At 44.1% G+C, this 22,813-nt stretch overlaps 1 protein-coding gene across 1 annotated transcript; it reads right to left on the bottom strand.

The window, feature by feature from the left end:
- Positions 1-1,831: 1,831 nt before the first annotated feature.
- eif4e1c (eukaryotic translation initiation factor 4E family member 1c) lies at positions 1,832-22,128 on the bottom strand. Its single transcript, XM_055647290.1, has 7 exons — positions 22,019-22,128; positions 18,048-18,148; positions 11,227-11,322; positions 9,571-9,634; positions 8,943-9,056; positions 4,871-5,010; positions 1,832-3,395 (listed from the first exon to the last, which is right to left on the bottom strand). Exons 1-7 carry the CDS (start codon positions 22,052-22,054, stop codon positions 3,284-3,286), a joined length of 663 nt encoding a protein of 220 aa, XP_055503265.1. The 5' UTR covers positions 22,055-22,128; the 3' UTR covers positions 1,832-3,283.
- Positions 22,129-22,813: the final 685 nt, after the last annotated feature.

Here is a 22,813-nt window from a genome sequence, read left to right as displayed (position 1 = left end):
GTTAGGCCACATTCGGTGTAGTGTGTGCAGGTATGATTGCAGAAGAACTCATTGGTATGTTGCCTGGATTGGAGTATTTTAGCTACAAGAGGCTGGAGAAACGTGAAATAATTTCTCTGGAGCAGCCTGATATAAGTATATAACATGATGAGAAGCAGAGATCGGTTCAATAGTCACCAAGTCTCCCCCCCAAGATGGAAGTGTCAAATACTACAGGGCGTAGTCTTAGGGTGAGAAGGGGAACATTTAAAAGGAGATTTAGGAGGTGATTTCTACATACTTTCAGGGTAATAGGTGCCAGGAATACAACCTAGGAGAGATGGTGGAAGTAGATACAATAGCAACATTTGAGTGATTTGGACTGATACTTCTACAGACAGGGAATGGAGAGATGTAGGCCATATGTGTTGGAAAGAACTGCAGATGCTGGTTTAAATCGAAGGTAGGCACAAAATGCCGGAGGAACTCAGCAGGACAGGCAGCATCTCTGGAGAGAGGGAATAGAAACATAGAAATTAGGTGCAGGAGTAGGCCATTCGGCCCATCGAGCCTGCACCGCCATTCAATATGATCATGGCTGATCATCCAACTCAGTATCCCGTACCTGCCTTCTCTCCATACCCTCTGATCCCCTTAGCCACAAGGGCCACATCTAACTCCCTCTTAAATATAGCCAATGAACTGGCCTCAACTACCCTCTGTGGCAGAGAGTTCCAGAGATTCACCACTCTCTGTGTGAAAAAAAGTTCTCCTCATCTCGGTTTTAAAGGATTTCCCCCTTATCCTTAAGCTGTGACCCCTTGTCCTGGACTTCCCCAACATCGGGAACAATGAGGTGGCTCCAGACTGAAGAAGGGTTTCGACCCAAAACATCACCCATTCCTTCTCTCCAGAGATGCTGCCTGTCCCGCTGAATTACTCCAGCATTTTGTGTCTACCTTTGATGTAGGCCATATAGCAGGAATGGGATTAGTTTAGTTTGGCATCATGGCGGACAAGGACATTGTGGGCCAAAGGGCCTTTTTCTGTGCTACATTGTTCTATGTTTCAGGACACTATAAATGAGGTGGGAGAAGGAAGGAAAAGGTGCACAAAGGTGGAGAGAATCCAGGTGGATCGGAGAGAATGTGATACACGGCAGTATGGGTTACCTCAAATCGGATCATTTATTGTCCATACCAGTGGGTTGGAGGGGGCCTAAATGGAATATGATGTGTTGTAATAACAAGGAATGCAGATGCTGGTTTAAACCAAAGGCAAACACAAAATGCTGGAGTAACTCAGCGTGTCGAGCTGCATCCCTGGAGAACATGGATAGGCGACATTTCGGGCCAGGACCCTTCTTCAGACTGATAGCAAGGGAGCGGAAGGAAAGCTGGAAAAAGGGGGGGGGGGGGGGTTGGGACACACAGAACAGAGCATGGGTGGCAATAGGTGAACAAAGGGCAGGGATGAATAGACAGGATTAAGCCAAATGACAGAGTTGTGAATGTAATGCATTGTTCATATACTTTACCTTCTATGTGTCTGTAAAGCCCATCTTGGAACTTTTAGTTGCATGGCATTTTAATTTCTCTTCCCACCTGTCCAAGGACATCTTCACTGCAAGGCCAATCAGTGGTGGTGAGTGAGTGGGTGAGTGGGGGCATGCAGGGTGAAGGATGCACATTGAGAGTGTCTCCAAAATGAAAGTTGACAGATTTGTTAGCAAGTAAAAAAAGTATTAATAATTGAATCAAAACAGGAAGAAAAGAGATTTCAATCACAGACGATTAAATTAGATAATCCATTTAAAGAATTAACAGGGCTAGACAGCAAAATAATTCATGGATAGTTCCAACGTTGCCATTTATTACCAGGTTCTGGAATTCACAATGCACAATACCAAATGAGAAAACACTGGAGAATATTAAAAGCATCTAATTTCTTGTTCCTAACTTTGATTTCATCTACTGTGAAAAGCAATACATATCCAATGAAGCTCAAAGGATAACTGTTCAAAGTCCTCTTAAAAGTTGCAAATTAAATTCACAGCAATTCTTTTGAATGTTAAATATCTTAGAAAATATTCTCCAAGGAATGGTTCTGCTTGCAAACGCGTCGACCTCAAAATGCGATAGTGAATAAAATTAGGGCTGCAGATTAAAATAGCTGTGGGAATGTGTCTGGGTATTGGAGTAAAATACAGACAGAAATAAACTTAATGCAGAAAATGCAGCAGGGAAAAGGAAAATAAGCAGAGAGGCAAGTGGGAAACAGGTAAAGGTTTGTGCTGTTGTCAACTAGAAACATTTGGATTGGCCTCCCATATTTTTCAGCTAACGGTCTTCGAAATGTAAGATTAAAGTTTCATTTCTCCATTTTTTTTTGCCAGTACCCGCTCTGCTTAAAATGCCATTTAAAATAATAATTTAACATTGATGCGGACGAAACAAAATGAAAAAAAAGATGGGCAGTCAGTACATTCCCACAGACACTTCTGGGGGAGGCATTGGATGTTAAGTTATTGACTTGCAATTATGCACCTCAGACCCATCATTTGGGAGCAAGGCAGGCCCACGAGTATAGCAAGCCATAATTTAACCACCTATCTACAGTGAGTTTAAACAGATTGGGAAATAATCTCATCCGGGCACAAAAATGTCCCCTTTTGGTTATAATACTACTGATGTGGCTGTGTCAAATTGCACTTGTTTCCATGCAGAGGACCATTCCTTAATGAATGTTTTATTCAAGACACGACGTGTTATTTGTAAAAACAGCACAAGCGTATCAACTTCCTTACTATGGGATGGAGTGTGTTCAGTTTATTGTTTGCTCTCACCTCCAGCAGCCAAATTCCAGACAGGTCTCAGCCCACCGGGAGTCTTGCCAAATATTAGGGAAATATTCATTGGACCATGCCTTTTGTACTGAAGCAACTAATGTAATGTTATACACACCAAGCAGCTGGCAACTTCTGTTAAGCAGATTATAGGTTAGAAATGGCAATCAAAACTGAAAAAATGTAGTATAGCTGGTTCATTCACTATTGTCGAATTTGAAATCTACAAAATAAAAAGAGGGAAAAAAATCTATAGACCCAATGTTAAGGCTTTCTGCATTTTCCTTTCATTTGCCAATAGAAACCAAATCCATTCAGCAGCAAGATAATCCCAGAACGTAGCTTGCTCTGCTTCTGCTCGTTCCAAGTATATATTGACCGATCCAAAGTTTTAGTTAATTTTTTTTGTTAAACACAGTAGCAGATGAATCTTAAGTTTGTTGCGTTTGAGATTGTTCCTTAGACTGAAAACATATTCTTTGTTGTAGATCCGCTTTTGCTAGAAGTATCATCGTGTGATTGGTACCCAATAACAGTTTTCAACAGTCCTAAGCGTTCTTTATACAATTGCCTGTTAAATGTAAAAAAACAGAAATTAATATGGTGAAAATCAAAAGTGCCGCTGATCGGTAAATGAACAAGAAATTATAAAAAGACAGACACAAAAAGCTGGGATAACTCAGCGGGGCAGACAGCATCGCTGGACAAAAGGAAAAGGTGACGTTTCGAGTGGAGATCCTACTTCAAACCCGAAACGTCATCTATTCCCTTTCTCCAGAGATGCTATCTGATCCCCTGAGCTACTCCAGCTTTTTCTGTCTAACTTTGATTTAAAAATCTGCAGTTCCATCCGACACAGAAATTGTAAGAGCTAAATCAACGAACGACTCAAGGGCATGAGCTACAGGGAGAGGTTGGGCAGGTTAGTACTTTATTCCTTGGAGCACAGGTGGCTGAGGGGTGATCTTGTAGAGGTATATAAAATCAGGGGGGGACTAAATAGAGTGAATGCACATGTACACAAATCAAGATCCAAAAGGCAGAGGTTCAAGGTGAGAGGAGAAAGATTTATTTGTATTGGTTTATTATTGTCAGGTGTACAAGGACACAGTGAAAAGCTTTTGGTCGTGCGCTATTCCATTGAAACAGATCCAACAAGTGCAACCAAGACAATGAACAAGAAATTATAAGAGTTAAATCAGTGAAAGGTTAATTTCTGATGATGTGTTCCATCAGAATTCAGACGATTCTAGGCAAGACCTGCCTTTGTTCCCTCCCTCAGTTGTATGGATTTCTGCAGTTTTATAATAGTACAGTAATAATGGTCTTCCACTCTGGCCCTGCCACAACTACCGGTACTGAAGGGATAGGAGGCCATTCAGCCTCTCTCACCTGCACTAGCATTCAGTAATAACAAAATCTGCTGGCAGATGATCGAACAGCATTTGCGGAGGGAAAAGTATTGTCAACGCTCTGGGTGGAAATCTATCATCAAGTCTATGAGTGGATATTGGGCAAAAACTTCACAGTAAATAATAAGGGCCTGAAGAATGTGGTAGAGCAGAGGGATCTAGGAGTACTAATGCATAGTTCCTTGAAAGTGGCGTCACAGGTAGATAGCATGGTGAAGGTGACCTTTTAGCACATTGGCCTCCATCAGACTGGGAATGAAGTATAGAAGTTGGGATGTTATGTTACAGTTGCGAAAGGCTGGGCAAGGCCGCACTTTGGAGTATTGTGTTCGGTTTTGGTCACCCTGCTATAGGTTAAACTGGAAAGAGTGCAGGGTAGATTTATGAGGATGTTGACAGGACTTGAAGGGGAGGTTGGGCAGGTTAGTATTTGTTATTCCTTGGAGCACAGGTTTATACCGAATATAGACAGTGCTGGAGTAACTCAGCGGGTTATGCAGTATCTCTGGAGAAAAAGGATGGGTGACGTTTTGGGTCGGAATCATTCTTCAGACTGACATATAGACTAAACCACAGATTGATACAGAACAGCTCACCAGATTTGAACATTTAAGATTGTGACTCTGATACTTACCCTATAGAAACGACTGCTTCTCTGTTTTGGCAGTTTCCTGTCCAGATTGATATTTTATCACCTTTAGGCCTGACGTTTACAACTGCTCCACAAACCTCATCACTACATTCATCAAAGGACTCGCCAATCAGACACAAAAGCTGGCACACGGAACAGGAGAAAAGTTACACACAATACAGAATCAAGGTTTATCTAATAACTCCCGAAAAAACCCCACAAACTTACCACGGACATACATACAGGCCACAAGCAATGCAGCCTTGAATTTTTTTTGCTACCAATTGTGCAAACGGTTAACACTGGAATATCATGGGTAGGTAAGGAATAAATATGATCCCAAATGCACACAACACCATTTAGATCACAGACCAAAAATGTCTTTCATTCTGCGATTGGTATCTGGAGTCTGGTCTTGTACCTTGAAAAGATGGTAAGCCACAGGCAACATGTTAATCCCCTCAGCACCCTTTTGAATTAAACTGTTCTCTTCCTACAGTGCTGTGGCTAAGGCACCGCACACACAACATTCCAGTTGTGGCCTAACCAGATTTTATAAAGTTATACCAAGACCACACTGTTCTTATCTTTCTGTGGTAATGTTCTTGCCACATTACTTGCCCAGTGAATGTGGCAAGTATCCAATATACTGGATATATATTGTCCAACACCTTCAGGGGACTTGAGCACCTGTTCTTCAATATTTTTAGGGGCCATACCATTCATGATACATGTCGGAAGATGGGTCTCAACCCTAAACATCACCCATTCCTCTCTCCAGAGATGCTGCGTGACCCGCTGAGTTACTCCAGCATTTTGTGTCTATCTTCAGTTTAAATCAGCATCTGCAGTTCTTTCCTACTCATGATACATGTCCCATTCTTATTAGAACAGTCAAAATTAAGGGGTTGGACAGGCTAGATGCAGGAAGATTGTTCCCGATGTTGGGGAAGTCCAGGACAAGGGGTCACAGCTTAAGGATAAGGGGGAAATCCTTTAAAACCGAGATGAGAATAACTTTTTTCACACAGAGAGTGGTGAATCTCTGGAACTCTCTGCCACAGAGGGTAGTTGAGGCCAGTTCATCGGCTATATTTAAGAGGGAGTTAGTTGTGGCCCTTGTGGCTAAGGGGATCAGGGGGTATGGAGAGAAGGCAGGTACGGGATACTGAGTTGGATGATCAGCCATGATCATATTGAATGGCGGTGCAGGCTCGAAGGGCCGAATGGCCTACTCCTGCACCTAATTTCTATGTTTCTATTAGGTCATTCGGCCCATCAAGTCTCCTCCGCCATTCAATCATGACTGAACTATCTCTCCCACCTAACCCCATTCTCCTGCCTTCTCCCCATAACTGCTGATATAACTTCCCTTATCAGGATCAATTTTCAACTTTCTTTGCCTTCCCAGTTTACCTGCTGATTAATATAGTTCTGCTGCCCGAGTCTACCCTCCTACCACCACCAATTATCAACTGCAATCTTACGAACCATACCTCCTACATTCACAGGTGTCAGCAGTGATCCCTGTGATCTGCTGCTTGAAGCAGGCTCCTAAGAGAGAAGCAACCCTCCACTATCACTTTCCCCTATGACAGGCCAACGTGCCTTTTTGATCAAAAGGTTTTAATAACCTTTTGGATCAGCCCCTTCCTCTAAGACCACATCAATCGAAATACCTTCAAAGTAACATCTTCAAAAAACCCAATTAAAATAGTCAGACAAGGTTTTTAAATAACAAATCACCACTGAATGTTACAGGTAGTTCTGTTACACTGTGACAGTTGTGGTCCTAACAAACCTCCTGTTATAGAAAATAGTGTTAGTGAAATAATTGGACAAAAGGAGGTTAGGAACTGCAGAATTTCAGACTCACAAAAACAATGTTATTTTCCCTCCCGGAGGAATTAGAAAAATAAAATATGTTTTTAATAGCTTTAAGTTTATTTTTGTTGCTGCAAGCTAAAAATAGCAAAGGCTCTATGTTGTATAATAAAGCATTGTTGCTCAATTGCCAATAGAAGCGACTGCATGTTAATTTCAAAGCCCATTGTGGTGAAACTGAGACGAATGGGCAAAAATGTCTAATTACTGTGGGGAAGTTAAATGAAAAGCTCCCCCCCCCCCCCCCCAACCCCAAGACATTTCTGTTCCCCCGAGGCAGTCTTTTTCCACTCCCACCTATGAAATACCATTAAATGTTCCCCAATTCATCAATTGTATTATATCCAATTTGCAATGTGGAAACACGCATTATAGAAGAGCTACCTCTACCGATCTATTTTGCGCTCAATATTCCAGTAACTGTCGGCTCTTGAGTCTCCAGATCAATCCATTCCTTGCCAAATCTACAGTAATCGTATCCCGCAGAATTTGTTTCCAATAATCTCTTTGACCACTGACATTAAACTAATTTGTCTAAAACCGCTTAAATCCAACTGCACTTTATGAATAAAAGTGCACTTGCTTTCTTCTAGTTATCTGACACATCACCTGCAAAGACTTAAATATCTGTCACGGCTTGCGTGATATCCTTCCTTGCTTCACGTAGCAGGCCGGAATATATTTTCAAGTCCTAGGAATTTATCCACCTTTATGCGAGCTAAGACATCTAATACCATGTTTTTAATCTGAATTTGCTCTTGAATTTCACTATCCCAATATAAATCTCCACCACAATGTTATTCCCCTTGGCAAATACACACAAATTAAAGACCACTCCCATATCCTCTGGTTTGCTTCTTTGGCTGCTAATCGTCCACACTTTCTATAGTGATTCTATTGCTCTTAATATATGTCTAAAATGCCTTGGGATTTCTCTTAATCTTATTTGCCTGTGATATTTCACGACCCACTTTGCCCTCTTAATATCTTTTTAAAGCATCCCTCTTGCATTCTCTGTATTCCAGAAGGGCCTCTCCATTTTCAATGCACTATACCAACCACACGAATCCCTCCTTTAGAAAATCCAAATCCTGAACATTCGTCAACTTCCAGGGTTTGCTGTCCATGCCCTTCACCCATATAGGAACAGATCGGCCCCAAACCTCATTTCATTTTTAAAAGACCCTCACTTCCCAAATGTAGACATTGGGCGACATGGTGGCACAGCTGTAGAGTTGCTGCCTTACAGCGGCAGAGACCCGGGTTCGATCCTGGCTACGGGTGCTGTCTGTATGGACTTTGTACGTTCTCCCCGGGACCTGCGTGCTTTTTCTCCGGGAGCTCCGGTTTCCTCCCACTCCAAAGACGTACACGTTTGAAAGGTTAATTGGCTTGGTAAAATTGTATAGTGTGCATTAGTGTGTGGCAATCACTGGTCGGTGCACTCGGTGGTCTGAAGGGACTGTTTGAGCACAGTATCTCTAAACTAGACCTGCAAGTGGCTGCTTCCATTCGAATAATGTCAAGTCCTGTCTAATGACATTCAATTAAATTGCAGATGATATCTGCAACATCTTTAGCCATGGACGAGGTATCAGAAGGATGCTGGGGTTGTAAAGACAAGCCAGGGAATTACAGACCCTAGTCGTGGGAATATTGGTGTTTACGAAAGACAGTTTGTATTTGGAAAGACAAGGTCTGATTAAGGATATTAAGCAAGGTTTTGGTGCGTGGGTGATAGTATCTCAGGGGTGTGATTTGAGTTTATTTTTTTGAAGAGATGACCAAGAGGATTGACAAGGGTAGGGTGGTGGATGTTGTCTACATGGACTTAAGCAAGGCCCACATGATATGCTACTCCAGAAGGTTAGATCGCATGGCATCCAGGGTGAGTTAACAAATTGGATATAAAATTAGTTTAGTAATAGACGTTGAGAAGCGACAGTGGACTTTGTTTCTCAGAATGGAGGTTTGTGACCAGCAGTGTGTTGCAGAGCTCTGTGCTACGTACACTGCTGGTCGTCATCTATATGAACAATTTGGTTGAGAATGTAGTTGGCATAGTTAGCAAGTTTACGGATGAGAGGTATCGTGGATAGCGAAGGTGATTATCCAATAGTCCAGAACCTGGGATCCCAAGTGTATTAACTAACATGACAATCAACGCATGATATAGGTGAAATGCAGTTACTGTTTCGAGCCAGAATCGGTCCAAATCATTGTGCCTCTGTTGCTTGTTCAGCGTCATTAGCCATCTTCCACCTTTTTTATTCTTGTCATCTTCCCACATTGGCTTAATACCATCCTGTTAAATAAATAGTGCATCAGATTCTTCCAACATATTGCACGTTTTTATCTTGAAAAAAACGTTCTGAATGATTTTATCCCCATTTTCTCAGGCCCACTGGCTGACCCATTTTCCCCCTTTCAATCCCATTCTCCCAGTAACTTTGGTTGCCCTTGCTAATCAAGAATCCATTTCTCTCCAATTTAAAAATGCCCAGTCACCAGTTCACGAACCCACACTGTTAACTTGTTCTACCTCCAACTTCGTAAGTGTGCCCAACATAGATACATGTTCTTCCCCCAGATAAGACCTTATCTGAAGCCACAGATATTTGACCTGCTCAGTAACTGATCTCTTTTCAATTCAATTCAATTGAAGGAAGGCCAGCAGAATATTAGTGGCAATGATTCTCCCACACCCAAGTTTTCCTGTATTCAGCTTTCTGATCTCCTTGAGCATATGTAAATCTTCATATGACCCAGATTGTATTCAACAAATGAAAAATGACAATGCATCTAAATGTTTGCTTTACCTTAAACAAACAATAATCGCACCCAAACAGCAGTTTACTTGGTTGTTGTATATGATTATATAATCTGCAGAAAAGGAAATACATTTAGAGATACAGCATAGAAACAGTGTTCAAGAAGGAACTGCAGATGCTGGAGAATCAAAGATAGACAAAATTGCTGGAGAAACTCAGCAGGTGCGGCAGCATCTATGTAGCGAAGGAAATAGGCAACGTTTCGGGCCGAAACTCTTCTTCAGTCTGAAGAAGGGTTTCGGCCCAAAACATTGCCCATTTCCTTTGCTCCATAGATGCTGCCGCACCCGCTGAGTTTCTCCAGCATAGAAACAGGGCCTTCGGCCCACCGGGTCAACCAGCGAATACCTCGTGCACTAACACTTTCCTGCACATCAAGGACAATTTTACCTACAAATCTGCAGGTCTTTGGAGTGTGGAAGGAAACCAGAGCACTCGGAGAAACCCTACGCAGTCACAGGGAGAACGAACAAACTCCGTACAGACAGCAATCGTAGTCAGGATCAAACGTATGATCAGATCACACCTAGATCTGCTAAAAAGGGGCAACAAAAGGACCCAGACACAGTTGGGAAATTAGGCTGGGCAGGTGGCTTGAAGTGTCATTGTGGGAGCACTGTGTTCGCAGTGACCATAATTCTATTAGTTTTAAAATAGTTATGGAGAAGATTGAACTGGTTCACAAATTAAAATCTTAAATTGCAGCAAGGCAGATGTTGAAGGCATTCGGCAACAGCTTGTAAAGGTCTTTTTAAAAACTGTACAAGTGTCGTTTGGAGAAGCATTTCTCCCCCACTGGGACTTCAGATACAGAATAAAATTTGCTCCCATTGATTTTGTGGGGGGGGGGGGGGGAAATAAATAAAGTTGTTAAGCTAGAAAGGGTGCAAAGAAGATTTACAAGGATGTTGCCAGGACCTGAGGGACTGAGCTATATGGAGAGGTTGAGAAGGCTATGACTTTATTCCTAGGAGCTCAGGAGGATGAGGGGTAATCTTATAAAGGTGTATAAGAATATGAGAGGAATAGATAATTTAAATGCACAGAGTCTTTTTCCCCAGAGTAGGGAATCAAGAACCAGAGGACATAGATTTAAGGTGAGGTGTTAAGATTAATAGGAACCCAAGAGGCATCTTTAAAAAAAAATGCACAAAAGGTGCTGGGCGTATGGAACAAGCTGTTGAAGGAGGTAGTTGAGGCATGCATCATCACAATGTTTAAAAAAAACACATGGACAAGTACATGGACAGAACAGGTTTAGAGGGATGGGGTGGCGGGTGGGACTAATGCTGATCGGTGTGGGCAAGTTGGGCCGAAGGGCCTATTTCTACGCAGTATGACTAAAACTTTATCAACTTGCATTCTTTGACAAATGCGCAGATGCATAGCTTCACATTAAGGAAAATCACGATATGGACTTTTGTTTTAAAAAAGGACCCCAACCCTCGTCGCCACCTCCTCCCCCCACATGCCCCAAATGCAATATAATTGTAATATATAAATGATGGGGACTGGGCTCTCTCCCCTGTATGACACTTGATACCCAACATATACCTCACTGACTTCACACATTTGTATTCTCCCACTGCAACTTCAAGGTTAAGAACAGGTTAAACAAGCAATAGTCATAAACCAAGTACTTACGCCCAAAAATCTTCCACTGTATCAAATTTAGCAATAAGTCGCAAGTTTTCGGTCCAACCTTTGGTCTTGTCATTTTTAAAATACCATAGTGCCCACCTACAGTAAAAATCAGAAGCAGTGAATTTGACACCTTGTGAACAAGACAGAACTTTGTGATCCCCTGAATTGGAAAAGATAGTTTAGTTTAGAGGTACAGACCCTTCAGCCCACCGTGTTCGTGCTGTACAGCAATCCCCACACACAAGCACTATCCTGCACACTAGGGACAATTACAATCTTTACTGAACCCATTAACCTACAAACCTCTACGTCTTTGGAGTGCGGGAGGAAACCGGAGCACATGGGAAAACCCACACGGTCACGGGGAGAATGTACAAACTCGGTCCAGCCAGCACTCGTAGTCAGGATCGGGCCCTGGTCTCTGGTGCTGCAAGGCAGCATCTCTATTGCTGCACAAACCATATCATCATGTTCTACTTTCACCTGTTAAGGGAGGCCTACAGTATAATCTTTTGTCTAAATGCTGGCAACCCAGTGACACACTGGCACTCCTGTTTTGCTTGCCTTTGCTGATCGTGTTCAGTAATAAAAGTCACACAGAAATAAACTAGAATTTCAAAGACATGCGAGGAAGAAATCAGCTTTGCATTGCTCATAGTTAGAGGTGGAGATCTGACAAGGCAAAATTTTGATGTATTTAATCCATTAATGTTACTATCAATTCTATTTACGAAAATAGCTTGCTATAGTTACAACATTCAACAGCAAGAAAAACTTTTTCCAAATACTTCAATTATGCCAATGCAATTGTACATATTATTTTATTAGTTTGCAGAACAAATCATAATCTCCACCATCGCCAGTTTGAGGCAACACACAACCTGGAGGAACAACGCCTCATATTCCGCTTGGTGTGATCATTGAATTCTCCAATTTTAGGTAGATACATAACTACATAATCGTCCCACCTCCTTACCCCATATACCTCCCCATTATCCACCACTCCCCCCTGTGCACACCTGGACCCGCACATATTCCTCCCCTCCACTTCCACCTACATTCCTTCTTCTAGCTTCACAACTTGCAACTCTTCAATCTTTTTGTCTCGCACCTTCTGTCGTTTCATCTCGGGGCCCTTGTCCAGCCACCTGCCTATCACTTCGCTCCAATCAACCCATTACCTACCAGGCTTTGTCCTGCCCCTTCTCTCTTCCAGCTTTCTGGCACAGGAGTTATGCTTCATGTAAATAACTCAAAGCAAAATTGCCAACACCTCAAAGAATCCTCAGAATTGAAACCAAAAGTAAAGGTCAACAACAGGCAACAAAAATTCCTTTTGACGACCACTAGCACCCTCCCTCTGCTGATTAGTGCCACCACATTAGCAATACTTGCAAGAAACATCACAAGCAACAAAGGCACAGAATAGGTACAGTACTTCACTACACAAGGGGGAGTTGGTAGTACTACCCCTTATCAAGATGCCAAAATAGGCCTGTAGACAAATAGAGAGCAAACAAATAGTGGAGATAAAGATGCTTAATCTCATTTGTGCAGGTGTGCGTGCTGTACACGGACATTCACACAATAACTCTGGTAAAAGTATCTCCACTTGGGCTGTACAGTGGCTGTAGTCCAGCTTCACACAACGACACCACCACTAGATGTGGCAGCACAATTATGCCAAATGGGGAAGTGTGCAAGCTGGGCTCTCAGGATGGTCACTAGCATCTGTGATGTCTTGGTTCAATGTATCCCCGTGATAACAATCATGCCCGGAATCCATCAGCTAATGCAGAAGGGCACGGTGGATGCACATCAAGCATGCCTAGAAATAAGATGTCAACGTCGGACTCTGCATTGGACTACAGATTTGGAGCAGCGCAGAAGTGCAATGGTAGAGTTGCTGCCTCCTAGCGCTGGAGACCCGAGTTGGATCCTGACTATGGGTGCTATCTGTACGGAGTTGTATGTTCTCCTCGTGACCGCCTGGGTTTTCCCTGGATGCTCTGGTTTCCTCCCACACTCCAAAGACGTACAGGATTGTAGGTTAATTGGCGTTGGTAAAATTGTAAATTGTCACGAGTATGTAGGATAGTGCTAGTGATCGCTGGTCGGTGTGGACTGAGTGGGCCAAAGGGCCTGTTTCCCTGCTATATCTCTGGTCTAAAAGTCTGACGTCATGCATGTTAGACAGCTAAACCTGTATGTCACAAGCCAAGTGATGGAAGCAGTTTCAAGACAAAATGGGTGGCATAATGGCCTTGCAGATCCAGTGACCCATTGGCATGGAGTTTGCTCTGCTGGTTCTCCAGAGTGCTCCTACTGTCATTTGAGTGTTACCTAGTCATTTGTAGAAACAAGAAACTGCAGATGCTGGTTTAAAAAAATAGGACGCAAAATGCTGGAATAATTCAACATGGATGGATAATGTTTCGGACTGGGGGCCTTCTTCAGACCTATTGTAATGGGGGGGGGGGGGGGGGGGGGGGGTGGAGGGTGGAGATAAAAGAAAGTGGGGAGAGAGGAATGGCAGGACAAAAAGTGCCGGGTATTGTATAAACAAAGGCAAGGGATGTTTTTGATGGGCAGATGGTTGGAACAGAAGCCAGAGATTAAAGCAGAAGGTGGGAAACAAGATGATTGAAGAGTTGCAAATTGTGATGCCAGATGAAGGAATGTAGGGGGAAGGGAGAAATAGTTGCAAATCCAGGTGGGGCTCAGCTCCAAGGAATCTTGTTTAATCTGACGCAGGATGCTGAGAATGTGAAAGTTGCTGTGATCCTATGGATCTCCCATTCAGTGCTCCTGTTGCCTCCCACTACCAAAATTGGGTGGGCTGGACAGTTAATGTGCTGCTGTAAATTGTTTCCAAACCAAGTCAGTGCCAGGAGAATTGGAGAGGGGGAAATGTGAGAGAGAAAGCATGATTTATGTGGAGGCAAGAGGAAAAAAATGGATTAGTGCAGATGGGTGTTTAATGGTTTGCATGGTTACAATGGGCCAAATGGCCTGTTTCTTTGATGCATGAATCAATCATCTCACAAACAACAGATCGGTTCACAGGTCTGCAGCCTTGACGAAAGGAGCATCTCCAAGGAGATCCAGAGTCAGTCATACAGTATGGAAACAGGCCCATCGGCCCAAATTGCCAACAGCGACCAACGTGTCCCATCTACACTAGTCCCATCTGCCTGGGTTTTGCCCATATCCCTCTAAACCTGTTCTATCCATGTACCTTTCTAAATATTTCTTAAACGTTGCAATAGTACCTGCCTCAACTAGCTCCTCCGGCAGCTTATTCCATACACCCACCACCCCTTGTGTACAAAGGTTATCCCTCAGATTCCTATTAAACCATTCCCCTCTCACCTTACACCTATGTCCTCTGGTTCTCAGGCAAGAGACGATTACCTGATCTATTCCTCTCACGATTTTGTACTTCAATATAGGAACACAGGCTGAAGAATGCAAACCCATATTCAGCCTGAAGTTTCCTCCTCAGCTCAGTCTTAGAAAAAAGGCTTCACAATTTGATTGGCTTCACATCAATAAACGGCTGAGATCATTACATAAAGCATAGATAATGGAACCAATTAAAACCAGTACTTAGGAACTGTGTTCCAAAACAAATATAAACTCTAGCCAATACACCCAACAATTATAAGTGGCCTCTACCCAAATGTGAAAAATAATTTAGATATGCTTAGAAGAGCAAATCCAGCTTGCAAAGTGATGGAGTTATTAACGACCTTCTCAGTTCTAATCAGTTTGTTTTTTCTTATCTGATAAACTATTTTCCACACTCAGGTAGATGGCACTTGCTATAATGATTGGTGTATTGGCTAGAATTAATACTATTCCTGGAACACAGTTCTTAGGGACTGAGGTTTTAAGTAGTCCCATTACATATGTTGTACGTAATGCTCTCAACTGTTTATTGATGTGAAGTAAATCAAACTGTGAAGACTGGCTTTTTGTGAGACCACGGATGGACGAAAGGAGGCGACTTCAGGCTGAATACGGCTTTGGATTCTTCAGCCCGTGTGCCTACAATGAAGGACACAAAGTGCTGGAATAACTTAGTGGGTCAGACAGCATCTCTGGAGAACAAATAGGACGCAAAGTGACGTTTCAGGTTGGGACCCTTCTTCTTCAGAAGAGAATTTTCTTCTAAAGTGTCCTGAGTTTAAACTTTGTCGGTGCCTCTAAGCATAACAAAAAAATTGATAATAAAGTAACATTCATTCAAACAAACGTCACCTATCTACATTCTCCAGAGATGCTGCCAGACCCGCTGAGTTACTCCAGCGCATTGTGTACTTTTTTGTAAACCAGCATCTGCATACAATCCAGATTCCTTTGCTCCCACCCCCCACTCCAATTCCCCTGGCAACAACTTGCATTGGAAATCATTAGAATCTTAAAACAAGGTGGCAAGAAGTGAAAAGGACGAGTACAGGTGCACAACCTTTTATCCGGTGTTCCGGAAACCGAAAAACTCCGAAAACCGGCTATTTTTTCCAGGATGTCGTCTGCACACCAAAGTTCGCGTTTGGCGCCAAACTTGACCCGAAACGACCCACGGTCAACCCAGGTCTGTACTACTGTAGCGGCTGCCTCCTCCCCGGAGACCGGGGAGACACTTAAACATCTGTAAATCATTGCTTAAATGTTAGTCAGTTAGTTTGGAGGGCTTTTATGTGAAGGGGGGGGGTGAAGGGGTAAACTTTAATTCTTAGTCCCCTACCTGGTCGGAGAGACGGGGAGCGGTCAATGCCTTACCGGGTCGCCGTGCAGTAAGCTCTGCAGCGCTGTGGCCGGTGGGGCTGCGGGCGGCATCGGTTGTAGCTCCGACCCCGGCAACTCTACCCCTGGCTGCGAGGCGCTCCAAATCCAGCGCCGCCTGCGGCCGGACGCCCCCCACCCCAGCTCCGCAAATGTTGGGAGTCGGCGGCGTCGCAGCGCTGGGATACCAGCGGGAAGCGGGCAATGCCTTACCGGGTCGCTGTGCGGTAAGCTCCAGGGCGGGGAGGCCGCCTTCTCCCAACATTCGCGGAGCTGGGGTGGGGGGCGTCCGACCGCGGGCGGCGCTGGATTTGGAGCGCCTCGCAGCCAGGGGTAGAGTTGCCGGGGTCGGAGCTCCAACCGGCGCCGCCCGCGGCCGGACAGAGCCATCAGCTCCGCGATGTTGGGAGTCGCCGACCAGGTAGGGGACTAAGAATTAAAGTTTCCCCCTTCACCCACCCACCACATAAAATCCCTCCAAACTAACTGACTAACATTTAATGCATGATTTACAATGATTCCCCGGTCTCCGGGGAGGAGGCAGTCGCTCCAGACTTTTCAAGCCGCCCGCGCTACGTACCTAATCTACGCTAAAAATCTTCCATTCGGAAATCCGAAAATGTCCGAAATCCGACAAGTGTCTGGTCCCAAGGCTTTCGGATAAAAGGTTGTGCACCTGTACTGCATTTTGGGTGTTCTGCAAAATCTTACATAAATGGGCTGTTGGGACGGATGAAACAGGTACAGAAAGCAAGAAAGTCGAGACATTATTCACAAGGATGTTGCCTAGGGTCGAGGGACTGAGTAATTGGGAATATTGGAAGTTGAGCAAACTAGGACTTTATAGATCATCCATAATGAATGGTGAAGCAGACTTGAATGGCCCAATTCTGATCCTACATATTATGAACTTTATTCCTTGGAGTTTAGGAGACTGAGGGGCATATGAAATCAGATAGGATGTATACACAGGCTTTTTCCCCAGGGTTGGGAAAATCATAAACTAGAGGGGACAGGTTTAAGCAGAGGGGGCAAAGTTGCCATAAGAACTTGGGGTAACTCCACACAGAGGGTGCGAGGTATATGGATCGAGTTACCAGAGGAAGTGTTTGAGGAAGGTAGCTAATGCTGCCCTTTAAGAGGGGTCGCAAGAATAATCCAAATAACCATAGGCTGTGAATCTTACGTCAGTGACAGAGAAATTATTAAAGATAACTCTAAAGGGACAGGAATTGTGCCCATTTAAATTGCCAGAGACTGATTTTGGAAAGCGTGGCCTTGTGACGAAGAAATGGTCTCACTAATTTGATCATGTTTTTTGAGGAAGTAACCAAGGAGAATGATAACTGCTTTCAGCAAGCTACCAACACAACTCAACTGTATGCTGCGATTCCCACAATATAGTACAACTGAACATAGAGTAACTGCAAACCAACTTTTCCAATAGTACCTCTTCTTTACCCACGTAGTATCTTTCATAACATTCAAAGTTCCCAATGCTTCACAGCAAAATAAATAATTGAGAGCATTGTTACTTCTTTAATTAGTAGAGACAAGGAAATGTAGATGCTGGTTTATCAAAAAAGAAAAAATGCTGGAGTAACTCAGTAGGTCAGGCAGCATCCCTAGACAACACAGATAGGTGAAGTTCCGGTTCAGGACCCATCATCAGACTCAAGTCAAAACATCACCTATCCATGTTCTCCAGAGATGCTGCCTGACCTGCCTAGTTACTCCAGCATTTTGGGTACTGTTTTAATTATATCGGTTAAAGGACAGCAGGAATAATTCCACACTCTTCCACAACATAATGAGATTTTCACATCTAGATTTCGAGGAAGGTGAACCTCAGTTCAAGTCATCATCCATGACGCAGCACGGGAATTTTGATGTAAACTTTTACACTCTTGAAAAGGAATTTGAAGTTCTGTTGATGGAATTCAAAATTCTTGGTCTTATTCACACTTTCCAAAATGGCACTTAGCAACACCTAGTTTTCCCATCCACCAGTTTTGCTTTGTGCATAGACTGACCTGTTCTGTAGAGGATGTTTCAGATATTGATCTTGGGTTGCATTTTCGGAGCACGCATCTGCAGCTGCCGTGTCAGTTTCTAGTATTTCAGATATTTCTTGCTGCAAAATAAATACAACTGAGCATCAGGGAAAAGGTCGTTTTACTGACGGCTTTGGTATAGACAGAATTCAAAGCCGAAAAATGCACACATCCTAAACATGTTGTTCAGAGGAGCCAACTGACCTCCCACCCACCAGAATCTCTCAGTTTCTGTCACTTGTTGCATTGCAATAGGATTGCAGTATTAAGATTAAAACTGTGATAAGTTAAGCAGATCTCTCCTTAAACACAAGCACCTGAACTAACAACAAGATACAGAATGAGAGATTGCATATCTCAAGGTTTGGAGAAAGGAACATTTTCACCCCCAGTTTAAACATGCAATTGTTTAAAGGTTAACAATCAAATTCCAGAGATAGAGAGTTGAAAGAACAAACGGCAGAAAAATTGATGGGTGATATTTCTAAGGCTAGAATTGGAAGAAAACAGAGGGCTTGAGATTGTGTAGCATAGATAGACAAGGATTATCAAGGCCATGCAGAATACAAATTTAAATTGATAATATGTGAAAGGAGACCTGGAGTGTCATCAAACCATGAAAATGGCCAGCCATGAAACACCTATTTATAAAATCATACATCACTCCCAAAAGGGCACAAAGTACGGGAGTAACTCAGCATCTGGGCAGCATCTCTGGAAAATAAGGATAGGCGATGTTTCGGGTAAAGACGCTTGTTCTCCAGAGATGCTGCCTGACCTGATGAGTTACTCCAGAAGATAGACACAAAAAGCTGTAGTAACTCAGCAGTTCAGGCCGCATCTCTGGAGAAAAGGAATAGGTGACGTCTCTTCAAAGTTACTCCAGCACTTTATGTCCTTTTGTGTACTAACTAGCATCTGCTAGTTCCTCATTTCCACACAAATCCCATTTTATTCTTGTTACATTCCCATCAACACTTTCCCCATGATTCTACTATTCATCCCTGTACTTGGGGCAATTTAGTGGCAAATCAAACCATCATTTCACACTCCTTTATCTCTTTGGAAATGTGGGACGCTACCAGAACACCCAATGACAACCATGCAGTCATAGAAAAAGATATGCAAACTCCACAACAAGTCGGGATCAAATGCGGGTCACTGGAGCGGCAGGAAAGCAGCTTCACTAGTGTCATACAACACAGAAACACGCATTTTGGTCACCAGCTAGACACTGATCTTATGCCCATCCATGTGTGCACTACAAGTTGAGATAAAATGGACAAGACTGACGATTTTAACGGCAAAGAGGCTGAAGGCAGGGGGAGAGATAGGTAGAAGCTGGCGACAAAAGCGACAAACATTTGAAGCTCTGCTTGAAACTAAATATTGAAAGCTAATGTGGATGATATTTAACCTACATATTTGTGCTGATTCTTAAAAGGGGCAGTTTTACTTTAACACACATCCTGAATTGTACCTGTCAGCCTATTAGCCCAAACTCCTCAAATGGTTATCTGCCTTCCTTTAAATGTTATGAAATCAGTTCTACCCATACCCACTGGTATAGTCACAGTCTTACAGCATGGAAACAGGCCTTTCATCCCAATTTGCCCACACTGGCCAACATGTCCCACCTGCCTGGCTTTGGCCCATATCCCTCTAAGCCTGTCCTACCTAAATACTGTTCCAATAGCTCAAGACTTTACTCCGCCTCTTGTAAATCTTTTGTCAATCATTTCAATCTATGACTTCCAGCTTCAGTTTCCAGACACGGGAAATGAAAAAAAATTATCATATTTTACACAGCAAAAGAAAAAATTGGTTTAAATGAGAACAGTCTTAACATAAAATTAAAAGCAGAAAACACTGGAACTACTCGACAAGTCAAGCCATAGCTGAGGAAGAGAAACAGCTTACATTTCAGACCGAAGACCCTCCTGACAAAAATCCTAACACTGCACAATTTCAGCATTCCCCGTTTTATTTTATATTCCCAGCACTGCAGTTTTTTTTGTTTTTTTTAACAACCCAAAATGTTCAGCTTCATAAAATGAAGCCCCCCCCTCCAACAACATATTTGAAAACCTTCACTCGAGCTGATCTTAAGACTCTTGACAATTTTTTTCAGTGTCATGCACAGCATTTTTAAAGTAGAAGGCGTGGGTTTAAGGTGAGAGGAGAAATATTTAATAGGAACCCGAGCGATTTTTTTTTTTTTTAAACAGAGAGTGGTGGATATATGGAAGAAGCTGCCAGATGAAATAGTTGAGGCAGAGATAACGACGCTCAAAAGACATTTGGACACGTACATGAATAGGAATACGAGCCAGAGCAATATAGGTCAGGAGCGGGCAAATATGACTATGGACATCTTGGCTGGCATGGACGAGTTGGGCTGAGGTGTTTTCATGCTGTACAACTCCATAACCGTACAATGTTCATCACCACCCAGAAATGCTTCTACCCTCTTTAGTCAGAGGGTGGTGAATCTGTGGAATTCTTTGCCACAGAATGTTGTGGAGGACGTCAATGGATATTTTTTAAATAGATTCTTGATTAATAAGGATGTCAGGGATTATGGAGAGAAGGCAGGAGACTGGAGTTAGGAGGGAGAGACAGATCAGCCATAGTTGAATGGTGGAGCAGACTTGATGAGTCGAATGTACGAATTCTGCTCCGACCACTTACGACATTTGGCTAACTGCTAACCCTGCTCCTCCCACCACCATTCACATCCAATCTGCTGCACCCACAACCCTCCTTGCAGTCCACCTTTAGTCAGTGCAGAGTTACTTCTTCACCCCCACCGACCCACAATCCCACCTTTCTCACAACCCCACACCTCAACCCATCTGCCTATTCCCTCCTACTGGTGCAATATCCACCTTCCTGCACCTACTTCTGGCCAAAATTTCTGTTACAAACAGAATCATCACTCCTAACCCTCAGCTGGCCTGAAATTCACTCGCACACCATTCCTTCCCTGCAAAACAAATACCTCCTTTCCAAATCACGGGACCCCATCCCACACCCACCATATCTGTTCCTTCCCTTCCACACCCCATTCTTCATCCATTTGCACACCCATCATTCCCGCAGCCCATGAACTTGTACTCTCATTGGCATTCCCCATCCACCATGCACCACCCCTGCCTTCAAAAAACCACCCCACACATCCCCCGCAGCCTTCAACATCCTGTGCCGTCTCCCCTGCCATCTGGCACCCACTCCATCACCTGTGCCCCATGCACACACACCCCCTCTCTGCATCCCATGCCCGAGCCCACTCTCCCATCATCCCTTGCCAAATTCCCCACCATCTAGAGCCCTACAGCCACCCCCACAAAAAAAACCCTCCCCACACCTCACCCCTTAGTCAACTCAAGAAACCCCCTCCCCACTCCAATGACAGTTCAACACCTCCTCCACAGTCCACCCCCCCCCCCCCCCCCTCTCACCCCTGATCTATCCCGTCCCGACATCCCCTCCGCCTTTCCTCCGCTGGACTAGAATGTTTCCCACTCCGGAAAGTATGACAGCCCTAGGCCTCATGGGGCCTTCTTCCTCCCAAGAAATATTGTCTCACGCACTAAATGGCCTGAATTGTAATGTAAAAAGAGAGAGAAATGAATATTGGTTTACAATATATATATATATATATATATATATCTCATCTCCCCTCCCTCTGCTTTCATTCGCGGAACCCACATCAGCTGCACGCCATGCCGGTTCCCCGTGTCCATCGCCTGTCACACTTGACCACAGGATACTTCCACACACACACACGTGTCAAACCGGCCACACGATTGAGGTAGACCGATGGGAAAACAAGAGAAACAACGAGCGAGATAGCCGGCCGGTGTGGTGTGGTGTGCTGTGCTGTGATGAATGGATGTGTGTGTGTCTCTCCCTCTCTCCCTCCAACTCCGCCCCACTCCTCCTCTCACCGGCTCCGCAGCCGCTACCGGCTCCGCCGTCGCCATCTTGCTCTCTCCGCAACCCCTCCCTCTGCGCACTCTCCCCCCCGCGCGCGCTTACCGGCCAATCGGCGCGCGGCCCGGTCACGTGCTCGGCCGCCCGTTGGATTTGAAACGGCGCCCGCCCGCCTCTCCATTGGCCGCAGGGACCGTCAATCACGCCGACCCGTGGGGAGGGCGGGACATCCGATTCCTTCCTCCCCCGCCCGGCCTGGCTGCCCACGTGGTCTCACGGAACCTCCCCTTCCCTCGGTGGAATGTCATCAGCTCGTCAGTTATAGGTGACAGGAGCAGAGATAGCCCATTGCACCCAACGAGTCCACTCCGACATCCAATCATGGCTGGTCTATCTTTCCCTCTTTACCCCATTCACCTGCGTTCTCCCCGTAACCCTCGTACTAATCAAGAATCTATCTTTGCGTTAAAAATATCCATTGACTTGGCCTCCACAGTCAAGAATGTTTTATAGTCGTATGTCCCAGATAGGACAATTAATTTTTTTACTTGCAGCCTTCTGTGGCAAAGAATTCCACAGGTTCATAGAAACATAGAAAATAGGTGCAGGAGTAGGCCATTCGGCCCTTCGAGCCTGCACCGCCATTCGATATGATCATGCCTGATCATCCAACTCAGTATCCCATCCATGCCTTCTCTCCATACCCCTTGATCCCTTTAGCCACAAGGGCCACATCTAACTCCCTCTTAAATATAGCCAATAAACTGGCCTCAACTACCTTCTGTGGCAGAGAATTCCACAGATTCACC

Source organism: Leucoraja erinacea, chromosome 15, assembly GCF_028641065.1.
Source record: "Leucoraja erinacea ecotype New England chromosome 15, Leri_hhj_1, whole genome shotgun sequence".
Taxonomy (NCBI): Eukaryota; Metazoa; Chordata; class Chondrichthyes; order Rajiformes; family Rajidae; genus Leucoraja; species Leucoraja erinaceus.
This window is presented reverse-complemented; position numbering and strand designations above follow the sequence as displayed.